General features: G+C 43.3%; 1 protein-coding gene across 7 annotated transcripts in view; it reads left to right on the top strand.

The window, feature by feature from the left end:
• LOC112260417 (partitioning defective 3 homolog) overlaps nucleotides 1-20,215 on the top strand; it is a 251,869-nt gene extending 231,654 nt beyond the window's left edge. For all 7 annotated transcript variants that reach the window (XM_024435500.2, XM_024435501.2, XM_024435497.2 and 4 more), the window contains 2 exons: nucleotides 5,832-5,986; nucleotides 17,192-20,215. In XM_024435500.2, the coding sequence (XP_024291268.1) occupies nucleotides 5,832-5,986; nucleotides 17,192-17,600 (564 nt within the window). In that variant the 3' untranslated portion in view covers nucleotides 17,601-20,215. The remainder of the gene's footprint in view (nucleotides 1-5,831; nucleotides 5,987-17,191) is intronic.
• Nucleotides 20,216-20,970: the final 755 nt, after the last annotated feature.

Raw genomic sequence — 20,970 nt, 5'->3', positions numbered from 1 at the left:
TTACGGTGGGGTATGCAAAATGGTCTCCTGAATGTTTTGGCATTCAGGTCCGAAAAGTAGACCACCGCAAACATGTATGAAAGGTTCAATTCAAATCATAAAGGATGCAGTCAGAAAGGGTTTCAAATCATATGGAACGACCCAATAACTCTTAAAACAACGGTTAAGTCCCAAATGGCATCCTATTCCCTATTTAGTGCGCTACTTTTGGCTAGAGGCCTATGGGACCTGGTTAAAAGTAGTGCACTACATGGAAAATAGGGTGCCTTTTTGGTTGCAACCAACATCTCCACCTGCATGCGTCTAGGAGCATGTGACCCTCTGGCACGCTCACCTGACCTCTAACCCCACCCGTCACGACCACCACCCCCGTCGCACCACCCTTCTCATCCCATCTGCCATCAATGCCATCTGTTGGTCTGTCTGTCTGTCTCTCACAAAACAAGGACCCGCCCACCTTCTCAAGGACCAATGGACTCCTGTCTGTGTGTCTGATTGCGGGGGTGCTTTCTGTGTGATAAGAAAGCACCCCCGCAATTGTCGGTTTTTAACTGTGCCTTTTTAGAGAAGAGGTTCGGGCGTTGTGGATTTTTTTGAATTTGTACTCTTTTGTTGTCATGGCCACCAAAATAGGATGAGTGATAATTCAAGCAATTACAATTGGAAAATATTTGAAATGCCTTGATAATTCTTACAGAATACCTTTCTATGATGTAATTGAAGGTCTCTGGTTCCTAGGTAAAGACTGCACTATGTCCTATTCTTCCATCCATTACACCAGCAGTATGCCTTAAGTATACATTTTACATTCTGTCTGTTACAACGTCAAATTATGAATGATCAGCAAAATCATTTGCCTAATGTTTGAAAGTCACTACTTTTTAATATTTCTAGAATATGTATATATTGTTGTCATGCCTTTTGTCCTATAACCACTGCTGTGTATATTTAAATATTTGGCTGTATTACTCCTATACGTTGTTATGAAGTACATTTGTACTAATTCAACTTTCGTCTCTTAGGCCTCTATATACGTGTGATGTTGTTTTTAGACTGTCAACATGTACCGTTTTTCTAATCTTTTGTATGGCGTTGTCTATGGATTGATTTGAATGAGTTTTCTAACAGTTGTAAACAGAGAGCTCATGAACAGACTCCATTTGACCTCTGGGGCTGTATGAATCAGGTGTATCAGAGTCGGAGTACTGAGCTAGGATCATTCACTGTGATCTAAAATGCAGACCTGATCCCAGATCAGCACTCCTACTCTGAGACGATTCATGCGTATGGGCCCTGGGCTTCATTTAGAGGTGATGATGATAAATCAAATAAAAAGCTTGGTCTTGTTTTGAGACACTGAGTGTGCCGTGTGTGTGGGAAAGGGCTTTCAAGCTCCGCTTTGTTGCTCTACACAGTCAAGCATGTACATATCGGTTGTGTCCCAAATGGCACCCTATTCCCTGTATAGTACACTACTGCCCAGTGCCTTAGGGGAATAGGGTGCTATTTTGGACTCAGGCATAGTCATTAAAGGGGCAATCTGCAGTTGCTTCATCCATTTTTTGACTTCTAAATGAATGATATGTACCCATTGATTGTTGAAGAATATTTCTTATAAATGCCACATGAGCTTAGTTCAACTGTCATACCCCATCAGAACCCGAAATATAAGCTTGTTTTTCTCCAATGTTTGTAAACAATGTAAATGTCACAAACACTACATCGCCTCAAAACATGGTTTCAACTATACATTTGATGTCATGGATGGTTCGTCCTTGCATCCAGAGCTGTCTGAATTTGAGAGCGGTCACATTTCTCCAGCCCCTACACTCCGCTTTTTACCAAATCACTTTGTTTCAACTGCTGATTGCCGATTTAAAGTCCTTGATAATACCATCACATTGTTTATTTACATTACTGATAGAAAGCAAAGTTACCCTGTTCCCATGACCGCACCATTGAAGGGAGTCAGACATAATTGCCATCACAATTTATTTCTAAATAACAGAATAACCAACGTCTTACAGAACCGCATAGTAATCAGCAGTAATTTTGTGTTCTTAGATTTTATTTTCTCTGCCATACTGATTGCCAAATTATGGAAAATGGTAACATATGTCGCTGAAAACTCAATTATGCTCCCTGTGCATATACAGTGCCTTCAGAAAGTATACAGACCCCTTGACTTTTTCCACATTTTGTTACATTACAGCCTTGTTCTGAAATTGATTAAATTATTTTTTCCCCTCATCCATCTACACACAATTACCCCATAATGACAAAACGAAAACAGTTTTTTTTAATACTTTTTTACTCAATCATTTGTTGAAGCACCTTTGACAGCAATTACAGTCTTGGGTCTTCTTGGGTATGACACTGTAAGCTTGGCACACCTGTATTTGGGGAGTTTCTCCCATTCTTCTCTGCAGATCCTCTCAAGCTCTGTCAGGTTGGATGGAGAGCGTTGCTGCATAGCTATTTTCAGGTCTCTCCAGAGATGTTATATCGGGTTCAAGTCCGGGCTCTGACTGGGCCACTCAAGGACATTCAGAGACTTGTCCCAAAGCCACTCCTGCGTTGTCTTGGCTGTGTTCTTAAGGTCTTTGTCCTGTTGGAAGGTGAACCTTAACCCCCAGTCTGTGGTCCTGAGCGCTCTGGAGCAGATTTTCATCAGTAATCTCTCTGTACTTTGTTCCATTCTTCTTTTCCTCGATCCTGAGTAGTCTTCAAGTCCCTCCCACTGTAAAACATCTCCATGATGCTTCCACCACCATGCTTAACCGTAGGGATAGTGCCAGGATTCTTCCAAACGTGACGCTTGGCATTCAGGCCAAAGAGTTCAATCATGGTTTTATCAGACCAGAGAATCTTGTTTGTCATGGTCTAAGAGTTGCCTTTTGGGAAACTCCAAGCGGCTGTCATGTGCGTTTTACTGAGGAGTGGCTTCCGTCTGGCCACTCTACCATAAAGGCCTGATTGGTAGAGTGCTGCAGAGATGGTTGTCCTTCTGGAACTTTCTCCCATTTCCACAGAGGAACTCTGGAGCTCTGTCAGAGTGACCATGAGGTTCTTGGTCACATCCCTCACCAAGGCCCTTCTCCCCCGATTGCTCAGTTTGGCCAGGCAGCCAGCTCTAGGAAGAGTCTTGGTGGTTCCAAACTTCTTCCATTTAAGAATGATGGAGGCCACTGTGTTCTTGGGGACCTTCAATGCTGCAGAAATGTTTTGGTACCCTTCCCAGATCTGTGCCTCGACACAATCCTGTCTCAGAGCTCTACGGACTATTCTTTCAACCTCATGGCTTGGTTTTTCCTCTTACATGCGCTGTCAACTGTGGGATCTTGTATAGACAGGTGATTTGATTTGATTTGTGTGCCTTTCCAAATCATGTCCAATCAATTGAATTTACCACAGGTGAACTCCAATCAAGTTGTAGGAATATGTCAAGGATGATCAATGGAAACAGGATGAACAAGTATATCATGTATTTCTGGGGGTTTTTGCTGAAGATTTTTTATTTATTTAATCAACTTTAGAATAAGGCTGTAACATAACAAAATGTGGAAAAACTCATGCACTTGAACATTCATTGTGCAATGCTTTGTTCACTATATAGAGGATAGGGTGCTATTTGGGACGCAGAATGCATTTGTAGCTGTCTCATTATTAGAGTGAATTAATCAGACTAAGAGGCCCTATATATCAGAACATTAACCCCATCAGTCCAGCCCCACCCACTCCATTCCATTTAGCGTGAGGAGACAGACTCAGCACATAACGTTCAATTAACATCTTCTGTAGTGGCCATAGTGTTCGGTCTAGACTAGTGTCACAAGTCCAAAGAAGTAGAATTACACAAGGGGTAGACCACACTCAATATGGCCGCTGGCCCACCCATTACAGAACGCTGACTTGAATGGGAATGTCCGTTCTAGTAATTATATTTCTATGGTCAAGTCAGTAAGAAGAATGACTTCTCTACATACACAAGGTGAAAAGAGTTCTGGGAATTCCATTCTGGGGCCCATAGGGTAAACAATGTAGGGAGAGTCCCGCCATGTGGAAGCACTGACCCTGTCACTGTGAGTGTTCTTAGCAGGCTTTGATATTACAGGTCAGGCCAGCCCTGTGCATTATCTCCCCTATAGCCCGCTGGGGCCTGCTGTCTGGAATCCAGCATGTCTGTAGTTGTGCTGCAAATCACTTCCCTAATGATCCTGTCCTGCATGCTGTTTAGTTAGGTGTTCCTGGTTAGCGGAGGTTAGACAGCTCTACCTCTGATTGCTACCCCTCTGGATGGTATATTTCTCACTGTAGTACTATGGTCCAGAGGAGAGCGGGGGAAACTGGCTTGTATTCTGTAGGGAAGAAACGTTTTGGCATTGAGTACTACCTAAACTCGTTCAATAACAACACAGATTGTCACTTTGTGTTGCAAAACTTTTTGCTACGGTGTGCCCTACTGAACACGACCATGGTTTCCTTGGGCTAATTCGATCACAGTGACTGATCGACTGTGTTACTTCTGCGTTGGGGAACCGTTATTGCGGTCATTTACCACACTAAGAGCAGTGCGTCCACGGGGGCTGCTTTCGGCAGCCAGAAGCGTTTATATTGCGCCTCTGTATTTTATTTTAGCGCCTTCCGCGTTCATTTTAATACCTTGATAAGCTTTATAGGTTGTGGTTTTCTAGCTTTGTTTCCTTGTCTTACAAAGTTATTATTTCAAGACACTAAAGGGATCAAGTATATCCAATCACACCATATTGCAAACTGTAATTTACGTATGCAATATGTAATATGCACAGTGAAATTCACATCTGGAACACATCTCGCTAGCGATATAGATGGAGATGAGCTACCTTTTAGGTGTCCATGGCCTGGCTGGCGTCGCCATGGCAACAGAGTGCGACAGCACGCCCAACAGCCCAGGTTATGCCAATCAATCCCCGATGATTAAAAGGATTCATTAGGTTTAATGTGGGTGTCTCGGAGGTCCTCCCTGCGATGACGGGACAAATTGCTTTATGGCCCTTCCACCACTAGAGCGTGGCACTCTGTATGAATACTTGGCATGGCCCATCAAAGTAATATTAGATAGCCTTTGTGTTATGACTGATCCGCAGCCATTACACCCACCTCCTCGCTGATGAAAGATGGGGAAGGAGAAAGAAGGCGTGGTAGTTAGTCGTTCCTCGACGTGTTTCAATGTGTTCCGTGGAGGATATATGGGATGTGTGACTCAAATGGCACCCTATCCCCATATACAGTGCGCTATTTTTGACCAGGCCCCTGGTCAAAAATGTAGGTTATACTGTAGGGTGCCATTTGGGAGGCATCCACAGTCACATGCCAGGAGGAGCTGGAGATAAGTGAATGACGACGCTGTTCCTCCGTGGCGTTCCGTGGCGTGCGTTCTGGCTGTTCAGGAAGGTTAATGACCTGCGCTAGGGCGTCGGCTGAGAGGCTTCATATACACCTGCAGTACTAACATCCATCTCATCTCCGTCCACCCTGCGTCACCAGCATGCTCCTCCGTCCTCTCTGTCTGTCAGTCTAACCTCTGTTTGACCTGGCCACGGTGAAGGACAAGGGCAGGCCATGTCTTGATGGCTCCTGGTAAGTATTGCAGAGCCATATATTTAGAGAGTTTGGCCAACTTTTAGTCCCTTCTATTTATTCATAGATTCACAGATGCACTGTAAATGCATCCTAATACATTTGGTCGAATCTCAATGTCCACACTCTTAAATGTAAGGCTCTGGTGCACTGTATGTGTCGGATAGTTGTGTGTGTTGAATAACCAGGATGTTGGCCCCTCCCTCTTTCAGCCCAACAACACCAACACAGGCCCAAGCCCGTACCAGACAGACGGACAACAGACAGGCCGACACTCTGTGTCTGTAGAGGTGCAGAGACAGAGACAGAGGCAGGAGGAGAGAGACGCCTTCCAACAGGCGCAGAGACAGTACAGCTCCCTGCCACGGTGAGTGAGGGCGTGTGTGCGGGTGCGTGCGTGTGTGTGTCTGCGTAACAGTGAGGGAGAGAGAACACACATAGGCCATACAATGTTTTCCTCGTTTAACATAATCCCTATATTTTTTCAATTTACATTTGAGTCATTTAGCAGACGCTCTTATCCAGAGCGAATTACAGGAGCGATCAGGGTTAAGTGCCTTGTTCAAGGGCACAACGTTAGATTTTTCACCTAGTCGGCTCAGGGATTTGGACAAGAGATGTTTCGGTAACTGGCCCAATGCTCTTAACCGTTTGGCTGACTGCCGTGACCATGGTATTATGCATTCATATACATAACACTAGCCTGATATTATCAGTCCACATATACAAATGGGTAATTCCTGTCAAGCACAAATCAAATGTTATTGGTCTCACACATTTTTAGCAGATGTTAATGCGGGTGTAGCGAAATGCTTGTGTTCCTAGCTCCAACAGGGCAGGAGGATCTAACAATTCACAACAATATGCATACATCTGAAGTAAAAGAATGGAATTAAGAAATATATAAATATTAGGAAGTGCAATGTCGGAGTGGCATTGACTAAAATACAGTAGAATAGAATACAGTATGTTAACATTATTAAAGTCTATGTACAGTTGGAGTCGTTAAAACTAATTTTTCAATCACTCCACACATTTCTTAACCTCTTGAAGCTAGGGGGCACTATTTTTATGTTTGGAAAAAGAACGTTCCCAAAGTAAACGGCCTATTTCTCATGATCAGATGCTAGAATATGCATATAATTGACAGATTAGGATAGAAAACACTCTAAAGTTTCCAAAACTGTAAAAATATTGTCTGTGGGTATAACAGAACTGATATTGCAGGCGAAAGCCTGAGGATAAACCAATCAGGAAGAGCCTCTTATTTTGAAACCTCTGTGTTCCTATGCGTGCCTGTCCTCCATTTAAAGGGATATCCACCAGATTCCTTTTTCTGTGGCTTCTCTAAGGTGTCAACAGTCTTTAGACATAGTTTCAGGCTTTTATTTTGAAAAATGAGCGTGAAGGATCACATTGCGTAAGTGGAGAGGTGGGGGCTCTCAGAGTGAGATGGTGCGCAATTGAGTGAAGCGGCCATTGTTCCTCCCGCTGTTATGGAAAAAGCTACACACTCGGTTGATATATTATCGAATATATATTTTAAAAACTACCTGGGGAATGATTATAAAAAACGTTTGACATGTTTCTGTGGACATTATGAAGACTATTTGGAATTTCCATCTGCGTTGTCGTGACCGCTCTTTCCTGTGGATTTCTGAACATAACGCGACAAAGAAACGTCAGTATTCTGGGTATAAAAATAATCTTTATGGAACAAAAGGAATATTTGCTGTGTAACTGGAAGTCTTGTGAGTGAAAACATCCGAAGATCCTCAAAGGTAAACGGTGAATTTGATTGCTTTTTTGATTTTCGTGACCAAGCTTCCTGATGCTAAGTGTACATAATGCTATGTTAGGCTATCGATAAACTTACACAAACGCTTGGATTGCTTTCGCTGTAAAGCATCATTTCTAAATCTGAGACGACAGGGTGATTAACAAAAGGCTAAGCTGTTTCAAAATATTGCACTTGTGATTTCATGAATATGAATATTTTCTAGTAATATTATTTGACTGTTGCGCTATGCTATTCAGCGGTTGCAGACGAAAATGATCCCGCTACAGGGATTGGTAGCGTCAAGAACTATAGTTTTGGCAAATCTACTTTGTGCATGACAAAAGTAATTTTTCCAACAATTGTTTACAGACAGATTATTTCACTTATAATTCTCTGTATCACAATTCCAGTGGGTCAGAAGTTTACATACACTAAGTTGACTGTGCCTTTAAACAGCTTGGAAAATTCCAGAAAATTATGTAATGCCTTTAGAAGCTTCTGATAGGCTAATTGACCTCATTTGAGTCAATAGGTTTACCTTTGGATATATTTCAAGGCCTACCTTCAAATTCAGTGCCTCTTTGCTTGACATTATGGGAGGAAAATCAAAAGAAATCAGCCAAGACCTCAGAAAAAAAATTGTAGACCTCCACAAGGTTCATCCTTGGGAGCAATTTCCAAATGCCTGAAGGTACCACGTTCATCTGTACAGACAATAGTACGCAAGTATAAACACCATGGGACCATGCAGCCGTCATACCGCTCAGGAAGGAGACGTGGTCTGTCTCCTAGAGATGAATATACTTTAGTGTGAAAAGTGCATATCAATCCCAGAACAACAGCAAAGGACCTTGTGAAGATGCTGGAGGAAACAGGTACAAAGTGTCTATATCCACAGTAAAACGAGTCCTATATCGACATAACCTGAAAGGCCGCTCAGCAAGGAAGAAGCCACTGCTCCAAAACCGCCATAAAAAAACAGACTACGGTTTGCAAATGCGGACAAAGATTGTACTTTTTGGAGAAATGTCCTCTGGTCTGACGAAAGAAAAATAGAACCTTTTGGCCGTAATGACCATCGTTATGTTTGGAGCAAAAAGGGGGAGGCTTGCAAGCTGAAGAACACCATCCCAATCATGAAGCACAGGGGTGGCAGCATCATGTTGTGGGGGTGCTTTGCTGCAGGAGATACTGGTGCACTTCACAAGATAGATGGCATCATGAGGAAAGGAAATTGTGGATGTATTGAAGCAACATCTCAAGACATCAGTCAGGAAGTTCAAGTTTGGTCTTCCAAATGGACAATGACCCCAAGCATACTTCAAAAGTTGTGGCAAAATGGCTTAAGTACAACAAAGTCAAGGTATTGGAGTGGCCATCACAAAGCCCTGACCTCAGTCCCATAGAACATTTGTGGGCAGAACTGAAAAAGTGTGTGCAAGCAAGGAGGCCTACAAACCTGACTCAGTTACACCAGCTCTGTCAGGAGAAATGGGCCAAAGTTCACGCAACTTATTGTGGGAAGCTTGTGGAAGGCTACCTGAAACGTTTGACCCAAGTTAAAACTTATTATGGCTGCAGGGGCAATATTGACTGGCTTGGATGAAAGGTGCCTAGAGTAAACGGCCTGCTCCTCATTCCCAGTTGCTAATATATGCATATTATTGTTAGTATCGGATATAAAACACTCTGAGTTTTCTAAAACTGTTTGAATGATGTGTGGGAGTATAACAGAACTCATATGGCAGGCAAAAACCTGAGAAGAAATCCAAACAGGAAGTGTGAAATCTGAGGTTGGTTGAGTTTTTGAATACACAGTGGGATATTGGTTATGTTGCACTTCTTAAGGCTTCCACTAGATGTCAACCGTCTTTAGAAACTTGTTTGAGGATTCTGTTGTGAAGTGGGAGCTCATAAGGGCTGTTTGAGCCAGGTGTCTGGTCGATTGCCACAGGCTCTGAGGCGCGGTCACGAGAGAGTTAGCTCTCGTTCCATTGCTTTTCTACAGACCTTGGAATTCTCTGGTTGGAATATTATTGACGTTTTATGTTAAAAACATCCTAAAGATTGATTCTATACTTAGTTTGACAAGTTTCTACGGACAGTAACGTAACTTTTTGACATTTCGTCTGCAACTAGGGAACGCTCTTCAGTACTTTGGATTTGTTTACCAAACGTGCTAACAAAAGTAGGTCTTTGGACATAAATGATGGACATTATCGAACTAAATCAAACATTTAATGTGGAACTGGGATTCCTGGGAGTGCATTCTGATGAAGATCATCAAAGGTAAGTGAATATTTCTAATGCTGTTTCTGACTTCTGTTGACTACCCAATATGGCAGATATCTTTTTGGCTCCTTTGTTGTCTGAAAGCTGTTCTCAGATTATTGCATGGTTTGCTTTTTCCGTGAAGTTTTTTTGAAATCTATTGTGTAACATGAAGTCCTATGAGTGTCATCTGATGAAAATCTTCAAAGGTTAGTGATTCATTTTATCTCTATTTGTGCTTTTTGTGACTCCTCTCTTTGGCTGGAAAAATAGCAGATTCTTTCTGTGACTTAGCGTTGACCTAACATAATGGTTTGTGGTGCTTTTGCTGTAAAGCCTATTTGAAATCGGACACGTTGGTGGGATTAACAAAAAGATTACATTTAAAATGGTATAAAATACATGTATGTTTGAGGAATTTTAATTGAGATTTCTGTTTTAATTTGGCGCTCTGCACTTTCACTGGCTGTTAACGGGATTGCAGCCCTTAAACAATTTAAAGGCAGTGCTACCAAATACTAATTGAGTGCATGTAAACTTCTGACAAGCTGGGAATGTGATGAAGAATGAAAGAAATGAAGAAATGAAAGCTGAAATAAATAATTCTCTCTACTATTATTCTGACAGTTCACATTCTTAAAATAAAGTGGTGATCCTAACTGACCTAAAACAGAGAATGTTTACTAGGATTAATTGTGAAAAACTGAGAAACTTACAGAAATGCTTGTCTAGCTTTGGCTGTAAAGCATATTTTGAAAATCTGAGATGACAGGATGATTAACAAAAGGCTAAGCTGTGTCTCAATAAATTTCACTTGTGATTTTCATGAATAGGAATATTTTCTAGGAATATTTATGTCCGTTGCGTTATGCTAATTAGTGTCAGTCGATGATTACTTTCCCTCATGCGGGATGGGAAGTCACTAGAGGTTAAAGGCAGTGCTACCAAATACTAATTGAGTGCATGTAAACTTCTGACCCACTGGGAATGTGATGAAAGAAATGAAAGCTGAAATAAATAATTATCTCTACTATTATTCTGACAGTTCACATTCTTGAAATAAAGTGGTGATCCTAACTGACCTAAAACAGAGAATGTTTACTAGGATTAATTGTGAAAAACTGAAGTTAAATGTGTTTGGCTAAGGTGTATATAAACTTTAACTTCAACTGTATGTAGGGCAGCAGCCTTTAAGGTGCAGGGTTGAGTAACTGGGTGGTTGATGTCCTTGATGATCTTTTTGGCCTTCCTGTGAAGGTGCTGTAGGTGTCCTGGAGGGTAAGCAATGTGCCCCCAGTGATGTGTTGTGAAACCATAGTCTGGGGCTGCATCCCAAATTACCCCCTATTCTCTACATAAAGTACCCTTTTGACCAGAGCCCTATAGGCCCTGGTCAAAGTAGTCAAGATGTAAGGCATAGGTTGCCATTTGCGATGCAGCCAGGCTGTATTGCGTTACCAGCCCCAGTAATCTGACATGATCACACTAATCTGAGATAATGTGGTTACCTTTGATCTACGTGATATGTGTGTTATTACAGGAAGTGGTGTGTCCGTCTGTGGCTTATGATTGGCTGAGGGGTTAGAGGATAGTTCATGCTTGTGATTGGCTGAGGGATTATAGGATAGGTCATGCTTGTGTAGTGGGAAGCTGCTAAATGAGCTTGACTGGACTGTGAATGCTAGATGTTTTGTGGTAGCGATGAGTGTGTATACAGGTGTGTGTGTGTGTGGGGGCAAACTGTAATCAATTTTACTTTAGGGGGTGGTTTTCCCCAGACCCTCCACAATTACAATACACTAAACTGTCAAGGCCTAGTAGATGTTGAAAACAAGTAGGTCCAACCACATCAAATTGCAAACCTTGCTAGCGACCATAGAAACTGCTCTGCAGCTGAACCATGATACTGTATGCTAACTAGTACAGTCAGTGGTGAGTTTGAACCAAGAGACACATTTTACAGTAACCTGAGATACACTACATGACCAAAAGTATGTCGACACCTGCTCATTCCAAGATCGTAGGCATTACTAAGGAGTTGGTCCCCTCTGCTGATATAACAGCCTCTATTCTTCTGGGAAAGCTTTCCACTAGATGTTGGAACATTGCTGCGTGGACTTGCTTCCATTCAGCCACGAGCATAAGTGAGGTTGGGCACTTGTGTTGGGTGATTAGGCCTGGCTTGCAGTCGGCGTTACAATTCATCACAAATGTGTTTGATGAGGTTGAGGACATGGCTCTGTGCAGGCCAGTCGAGGTCTTCCACACCGATCTCGACTAACCAATTCTATATGGACTTCGCTTTGTGCACAGGGGCATTTTCATGCTGAAACAGGAAAGGGCCTTCCCCAAACTGTTGCCACAAAGTTGGAAGCACAGAATCATCTAGAATGTCATTGAATGTTGTAGCGTTAAGATTTCCCTTCACTGGAACTAAGGGGCCTAGTCCTAACCATGGAAAAACAGCCCAGACCATTATTCCTCCTGCACCTAACTTTACAGAAGGCACGGTGCGTTTGGGCAGGTAGAGTTCTCCTGGCATCCACCAAACCCAGATTAGTCTGTCGAATGCCAGAGGGTGAAGCGTCATTCATCACTCCAGAGAACACATTTCCACTGCTCCAGAGTCCAAAGGCGGCGAGCTTTGCACCATTCCAGCCGATGCTTGTCATTGTGCATGGTGATCTTAGTCTTGTGTGCGGCTGCTCTGCCATGGAAACCCATTTCATGAAGCTCCCGATGAACAGTTATTGGGTTGATGTTGCTTCCAGTGGCAGTTTGTAACAGACGATTTGTACGCACTTCAGCACTCGGCAGTCCCGTTCTGTGAGCTTGTGTGGCCTACCACTTTGCGGCTGAGCCGTTGTTGCTTCAAGACCTTTCCACTTCACAATAACACCACTTACAGTTGACCTGGGCAGCTCTAGTAGGGCTGAAAATTGACGATCTGACTTATTGGAAAGATGGCGTCCTATGACGGTGCCATGTTGAAAGTCACTGAACTCTTCAGTGAGGCCGTTCTACAGCCAATGTTTGTCTATGGAGATTGCATGGCCGTGTCATCGATTTTATACACCTGTCAGCAACGGGTGTGGCTGAAATGGTCAAATCCATTCATTTGAAGGGGTGTCCACATACTTTTGTGTATGTAACAGTAAATCCCCCGCATGCTCTCGACCCTACATTCTCCAGTCAGCAATGACTTATCACCAAGATGTAATCTCCTAGTCTCCGAGCTAGTACTTCATCAATGCTGCTTAATCCTCGGTTGTTGATACAGAATCCCGCTTGTTAAATATTTGAAGAAGCAGATCTGTTTAAAGCGGAGATTTATTGTACCAATGTCTCCGATGCCTGGTCAAAGAAACATCCTGTGGCTTTGTGGTGTAATTTAATTGTAATTCTATTAAGGCCAGTTGTTTGGATAAACCTGTTTTGTATTATTTTAAGAATCTGATTGTTTACCTTCAAAATGCCATTGGATGACCAGACCACAGCCTTGGAGTAATATGGGGCCTGGTATCAGCTTGTGTGATTTTGATGGATTTCATAAGGCCCCAGACACACACACACACACACAACTGCTGTCGTTGGTTGAATGGCTGAATCATGGCCTATGCGTTCAAAAACAGCTTTCGTTTCAGATAAAGGTCAGTTTCCTCTTGGGGAAGCTTTGCTAAACAAGGGGTTCCAATTCAAATGCATCATTTGTTGTTGTTGAGAGCCCATATTGATATTCATCAATGAAACAGCATTGATCACACAGCAAAAGTCATGCCATTTACAGCAGGACCAAAGGGCCTCCCACTGCAACAGCTGCCGTAGCTTTGGTCTCTTTAGAACACTGACTGTCTAAGTGCGTCCAAAATGGCACCCTATTCCCCATATAGTGCACTACTTTTGACCAGAGCCCTATGGTTGTGCACTGAGGGAATGGAATAGTGTGCCATTTGGGACATAGGGAATGTCACTAATGCCACATGTTCCTCCTCCATCCCTCCTCTCGCTTTCTCTTTTTACATCATATGTACAGTACTGGCACGATATCTAATGGAGAAGAGATAGCTGGTTTACATTACTCACAGAGAAACGGCCCAATTGTCCTTTAATGTCAATTAAATTAAATCATATGTGGAGGATGAAGAGACCAGTCTTTTGAAATTGGAATTGTTCAACCAGGGGTTTAATGTAGATAGTTGGGTTTGTGTTTCAATGTGCAGTACCTGTCAAAAGTTTTGGACACACCTACTCATTCAAGGGGTTTTCTTTATTTTCTACATTGTAGAATAATAGTGAAGACATCAAAACTATGAAATAACACACATGGAATCATGTGGTAAGCAAACAAAGTGTTAAACAAATGAAACAATATTTCAGATGTTAGATTCTTCAAAGTAGCCACACTTTGCCTTGATGACAGCTTGAGGTAGTCACCTGGAATGCTTTTCCAACGGTCTTGAAGGAGTTCCCACATATGCTGAACACTTGTTGGCTGCTTTTCCTTCACTCTGCGGTCCCACTCATCCCAAATCATTTCAATTGGGTTCATGATAGTCCGACTAAGCGCAAACCAGATGGGATGGCGTATTGCTGCAGTATGCTTTTGTACTTATGCTGGATACGTGTGCCTTGAATTCTAAATAAAACACAGACAGTGTCACCAGCAAAGCACCATCACACCACCTCCTCCATGCTTCACTGTGGGAACTCATCAGTCCAAACGATAGATTTCCACAGGTCTTATGTCCATTGCTCGTGTTTCTTGGCCCAAGTAAGTCTCTTCTTCTTATTGGCGTCCTTTTAGTAGTGGTTTCTTTGCGGCAAATCGACCATGAAGTCCTGATTCATGAAGTCTCCTCTGAACAGTTGATGTTGAGATGTGTCTGTTACTTGAACTCTGTGAAGCATTTATTTGGGCTGCAATTTGAGGCTGGTAACTTGAATGAACTTATCCTCTGCAACAGAGGTAACTCTGGGTCTTCCTTTCCTGTTGGGTTCCTCATGACAGACAGTTTCATTATAGCGCTTGATGGTTTTTGCGACTGCTCTTGAAGAAACTTTAGTTTCTCTTTGCTTATTTGAGCTGTTCTTGCCATAATATGGACTTGGTCTTTTATCAAATAGGGCTATCTTCTGTATACCACCCCTACCTTATCACAACACAGCTGACTGAGATTGATTGGCTCAAACGCATTAAGAAGGAAAGAAATTCCACAATAACTTTTAACAAGGCACACCTGTTAATTGAAATGCATTCCAGGTGACTATCTCATGAAGCTGGTTGAGAGAATGGCAAGAGTGTGAAAAGCTGTCATCAAGGCAAAGGGTGGCTACTTTGAAGAATCTCAAATATAATATTTGTTTAACACTTCTTTGGTTACTACATGATTCCTTATGTGTTATTTCATAGTTTTGATGTCTTCACTATTATTCTACAATGTAGAAAATAGTAAAAATAAAGAAAAACCCTTGAATGAGTACGTGTGTCCAAACTTTTGACTGGTGCTGTATGTTGTGGGTTGAAAGAAAGCATATCTACACTGAACAAAAATAAAAATGCAACATTTAAATTGTTGGTCCCATGTTTCATGAGCTGAAATAAAAGATTTCCGAATTGTTTTTTTCCTTACACACAAAAGCTTATTTCTCTGAAATGATGTGCACAAATGTGTTTACATCCCTGTTATTGAGCATTTCTCCTTTGCCAAGATAATCCATCCACCTGACAGGTGTGGCATATCAAGAATCTGATTAAAAAGCATGATCATTACACAGGTGCATCTTGTGCTGGGGACAATAAAAGGCCACTCTAAAATGTGCAGTTTTGTCACAAAACACAATGTTTGGAGGGAGTGTGCAATTGGCATGCTGGTTACAGGAATGTCCACCGGAGCTGTTGCCAATTGAATGTCAATTTCTCTAATTTCTCTCTTAATTTCTCTACCATTTCTGAGAATTTGGCAGTACGTCCAACCGGCCTCACAACCGCAGACCACGTGTATTGCGTCGTGTGGGCGAGCAGTTTGCTGATGTCAACTTTGTGAACAGACTGCCCCGTGGTGGCGGTGGGTTTATGGTATGGACTGGCATAAGCTACGGACAACGAACACGATTGCATTTTTATCGATGGCAATTTGAATGCAAAGAGATACTATGACGAGATTGTGAGGCCCTTTTTTTAAGGTATCTATGAGCAACAGATGCATATCTTTATTCCCAGTCATGTGAAATCCATAGATTAGGGCATGATATATTTATTTAAACTGACTGATTTCCTCATATGAACGGTAACTCTGTAAAATCTATGAAATTGTTACATGTTGAGTTGATATTTTTGGTCAGGATATTTTTAACCGGTCATCTTCACACAAAGGTCTGGTATCACACGCATTTTCCATTATAATGGTTCTTCAAATGATTCTTCAAATACAGAAATAATATGGTTTCTTCTTCACAGTTGGTTGATAAATCCACTAATTATGCATGGCTCTGAGACAAAAGCCTGTTAGTTGCAGACCTGGGTTCAAATACTATTTGAAATCTTTCATATACTTTGAGTGTTTGCTCTATCCTGCCTAGAGTGCCAGGTGGGTGGGGTTTACAGTTTTGGGACTATTCTATTGGTCCATCAGACAAGCTCAATCAAGCACAGATTAAGGATTTGAAATGATTTCAAATGGTGTTTGAACCCAGGTCTGGTTCGTTGATGTTATTCAGTCTATTCCATTTCTCCTGCCCCTGAGATAAGCAGTGCTCTAAGCCTGAACACTCATGCATATCATATGGGCTGAACACAGAGAGCTCACAAAGTGCCCAGTCAAGCATGAGTCGGGGTGATGTCACACACACACACACATCTGCAGGGCTGACTGACTGTATGTTGTATGGAAGAAGGAGGCTGACAGCTCCTCCTTTTTAAATACCATGTCAGATTTCTACTGTGAAACCGCCAGAGTGACATAGTGGGTCCGGTTGAGTCTCATTTGCAGCAGGGCTGCTATTACTGCCTGTCAAACCCAATGGGCCGGTCTGTCCTTCACAAAAGGGTTATATGGATGGAAATGGCTGTGTCACTGTCCCTCTAGGTTAATGTGTTTCTATGTTTTTATTGTGTGCTAAATTGCCTATTGGTTATGGGTGGTGCTGGGCTTTGTCTGGCCCGGCCTCTCTCTGTGGAATCTCCTCTTTCCGAGTCATTGCACCCCTTCTCTTTAAAACCCTCTTAACATCTTCACTCGTGTCTCACCCGTAGAAATAGCATCACCACTGGCACACTCTAAATGGCAGCCTGTTTTATTCCCATGGGTACAGTATAAATAGACACCAGTCCAGTCCACCCATTATGGGATTATTGGCTTGAATATGGAATCCCATTCTAGTCATTCTATTTCTGTCGTCTCACCTTTTCTCTCACTTTCTCACCCTTCTCTTTCTGAGTCAATGCACTCTTCCTCTTTAAAACGCTCCATTCACTCGTGTCTCGCACTTCCTTTCATTCACGCTTTCTCCCTCCCTCCACAGGCAACCCAGGAAGAACCCCAGCTCCATCTCGCAGGACTCCTGGGACAAGGTCTACCCGCCGGGTGATGGTTTCCAGACGGCCAAGGAGAACCCTCGCTACTCTAGCTACAAGGGCTCCAGAAACGGCTACCCGGGGATGAGCGGTGTGAATGCCCGCGTCCTCCTGGAGGCCCAGGAGCTGCTGAGGCAGGAGCAGAGACGCAGGGAGCAGGAGGCCAAAGGGAAGCAGCTACTGCTAGCGCCCCCGCAGGAACACCCCGGGAACAACACCTATGACGGGTACTCGGCTCACAAGGACCCTGTGTCGCCTAAGGGCCCCTATAGACAGGACGTACCCCCCTCGCCCTCCCAGCTGGCCAGGCTCAACAAGCTGCAGGGGCCCGAGAAGGGAAGGCCCTTCTACTCCTGAGGGAACAGAGGAAAGGGGAAGGTATAGGGGAAGGGACAGGGCTTCCAAGAGGAGGCCACAGGGCTTCCAAGAGGAGGCCACAATTGGTGGCGCTGGATATGGACAACTTGAGGAGCTGATTAGCAGCAACTCCGCTCTTGTCTCTCCTGAGGACAGGACAGACAAGAGGGGCCACTGTTTTGGAAGATGTGGGCAACTTGAGGAGCTGCTTAGCATAGAATGGGGAAGCTCCTTCTACTCCTGAGGGGATAGGGGTAAGGATAGGGACAGGCAAGAGGGGGCCACAGTTGTGGAAGATGTGGACAACATGAGGAGCTGATTGGCTGAGATTGATCTAAGAAGAGTTAGGGACTGCACAATGGGTGTTTGAATTAATGGCTTACCCTGGATGTGACCCCTTAGTCTTCCATTCAGTCCTCGTCAGTCATGTTCCCCTCCTACAGACTGTTTGTTGTTAAGTGAGACTTTCTGTATTTATGGTCACAATGCTTTCTGGGTAGTAGTGTTGTGTGATTCACAGACATCTGTTACCCTCACGCTCTGACAATCAAACAGATAGGCAAACGGACGTTATTTTAAGCCATGGACAAGTGTGTATATGTGGGTGTGTGTGCCTTTGTGCAATGCGTGCATGTGAGAGAGACCGTGTGTCTGAATGTGAGTGAGCGATGTGCGAGTGTGGTGTGGTCTCCATCATTGACACTTCCATTGTGGTCTGGTGGCTCCTACATGACCTATCACCCCTGCCCCTTGCCCACCCCTGGCCAGGAAAAACCCCTGGGCTGCCTAGACAGTACTACTCTAACACTAAATCAAAATAACAACGCTAAGCTTCTCTCAGTATTCTATTTATCTGTTTTAATCGTTTTTGTCTTTATGAGAAGCCCCTTCAGTAGTCCCCAGAGGGTTCGAGAAAAGAGAGAGGGAGTGGAAAGAGAAGGGAGTGTGTTAAAGGAGAGGGAGAAGGAGGGCATAGCACTGGTTATTAATGAAGGCCCCTCGTAAATTATTCATGTGTGTGTCGTCTCCACAGAGAGTGAGAGAGAGGTCTCTGATCCACTGCCTGGCCTCTCTGCTCTGGGCACGGCTAACCTGGCCTGCCTGTCTGCCTGTCTCTGGCTCCATCCTCTCCTCCTCCCCACCTCTCCTCTTCCCCCGTCAGCCCTGCACTGAATTTTTCATCACAAGCCACCTGCTGCCTGCCACAGCCAAAGAACAGAACACAGTCGCAAGAGGCTGTTCCGGAGTGGAAGGCCACATCACGGTTTCACTCCACAAAGAAACAGAAAGAGAGACAATCGGAATACTGATGCAAGATTTCGGTTTAATCGACCCATCTTCCTTTGTTAATAAAAATATGAAATTGTGTTTGAGTGGTAGTTGCGTTCAGCTGCCGTATAGCTGGGAACTAGTGAGTCACTCTCCTCTTGTATATAATGGGCCTTTAATGTGACGATGCTCGGATGTCTATGAAATGTACAGAATGGTGGAGATGAATGCAACCGAACAAAGGAGAGTGTGGTGAACACACAAAAGGGGGGAAAAAGAAAATGACTGGCGTATGTACTCTGTCGCCTCGTGGTATACTATAACAGAAGTGTCTGGCACCTCGCTGCTTTGGAGATGTGCTTCAATGTGTTCTCCCTACGCCAAGTACAGTCATATGAAATGCATTAGCTTCCATTTGTGAGTTAACGCGGACTGCGTCCCAAATGGCACTCTATTCCCTACATAGTGCACTACTTTTGACCAGATCCCTATGGTTGAGCTAAATAGTTTGAGTGCCATTTGGGACTCGGGCCATGGTGTGAGAGAGCGAACTCCCTGTATCAGCTGTTGAACATGTCTAACATGGAAACAAGAGTGTTATGTCGTCTGCTCTGCAGTACTTCGCCAATGTCTGCAGTCTGGTGGGAATCTGTTGTGTGGTGTCCATTTCTAGCCTGGTTCCAGATCTGTTTGTGCTGTCTAGTTTACGTCTACGGTCATCGTTGTTAACAAGGGTGTAGGATGACGTTCCCTCGGCCTAGTCGCTGATCTTGGGTTAGTTTTGCATTTCCCCCACTAATGGTTATGATTGGGGGAGGGGAAAGCTGATCCTAAATCTGTACCTAGGGAAAACTCAAGCCCGGATGCAGTAAACAAGATGGCACAAACAGACCTGGGACCAGGCTAGTTCATGGCTAGGTTCAGAGGTCTCTAATAAGTGCCTGAGGAGGGAAAACAATGTGGTCAGATCGTTTTTGTAGCTAACTGACACACCAATACACCAAGTATTTTTCACATACCGTTTGAATCTCTTTGGTACAGTATGTCATGATTGTTTTGGGGTACTTTTGTTTCCCTGAAAAGCTTTCGTTGTTTGGTTCTAGTTTTTTTTACAGTGAAAGTTAAAATAGGCCTCTGCATTAGGGGATCAGTCTATTTGTATCCCGTCTGACTTTACAATGCTGTATGTATGTATCATGACGTTTAAAGTATAAAGCTATTGTAAGCACAGTGCAATTGTTTTTCAGACTTTGACCTGATATATTTAGAAATGTAAACAGACCTTTTTCCTGTACATATCACATTTAAAATAAAAGGAGGCTGGTTTCAACCTGTTTACAACTGTCTGTCTGGGATGTGTTCTATTCTTCATCCTGTCCTTTTGAAAAATGAACTGGAAGTGGTGTCAGGTTCAGGAATCCTCATTAGTAGCAGTGAGTCTGGTTTCATCCACTCTTGAATCTTTAATAGGCTTTTGCCTTCTTTATCATTAGGCTATTGTAGTTCTTAGCTTCAAATCTTGAATTTGAATAGAGCTCTGTGCATATGTATGTCCCTGTATGGTTGTGTATGTGATTTTGTGTATATGCCTTAGTGCCTGCCTGTCCGCATTTGCATCGTCAATGCAGTTCGTATGCTTTAATAATCCCTAAATCCCTATGTTTCCTGTTGTTAATTGTAGTCATTCTTATTGTCTCTCATAAGGGACTTGTTGAATGACACTGGCTACTGTGTGTTACTAGGGTTAAAGTTGACATTCTAAACAAATACCATTTAAGCCATTTCAGCCACTGAGGGGGGGGGGGGCTCTCTTGAAACGGAGAGATGAGAGCGGAGGAAAGAAAGAAGTGGAAGGAAAGAGATCCTTCCATCTCATCCTGTTCTTTTATCTTCATAGCTTTGTCTGCTCTTTCATTGAGTGAAGAAATAAGCCACAGAGAGCGCCGTGTCCTCATGCTGTTGTCTACGCCTCCGGCCAGAGAAGGAGTTGTCGTCAACCTTCAGTCTTTTTCCTGTTTGACACTTCTACAGGAAACCGAAATATGTATTATTGCGTAGCTCAGGTCTGTTTGATCCCCTGCTATGGATGTGTCACGACAAT

Source organism: Oncorhynchus tshawytscha, linkage group LG10, assembly GCF_018296145.1.
Source record: "Oncorhynchus tshawytscha isolate Ot180627B linkage group LG10, Otsh_v2.0, whole genome shotgun sequence".
In the NCBI taxonomy this organism is placed as follows: Eukaryota; Metazoa; Chordata; class Actinopteri; order Salmoniformes; family Salmonidae; genus Oncorhynchus; species Oncorhynchus tshawytscha.
Note: the sequence above shows the minus strand (reverse complement) of the source record. Positions and strands in the feature narration are given on the sequence as shown.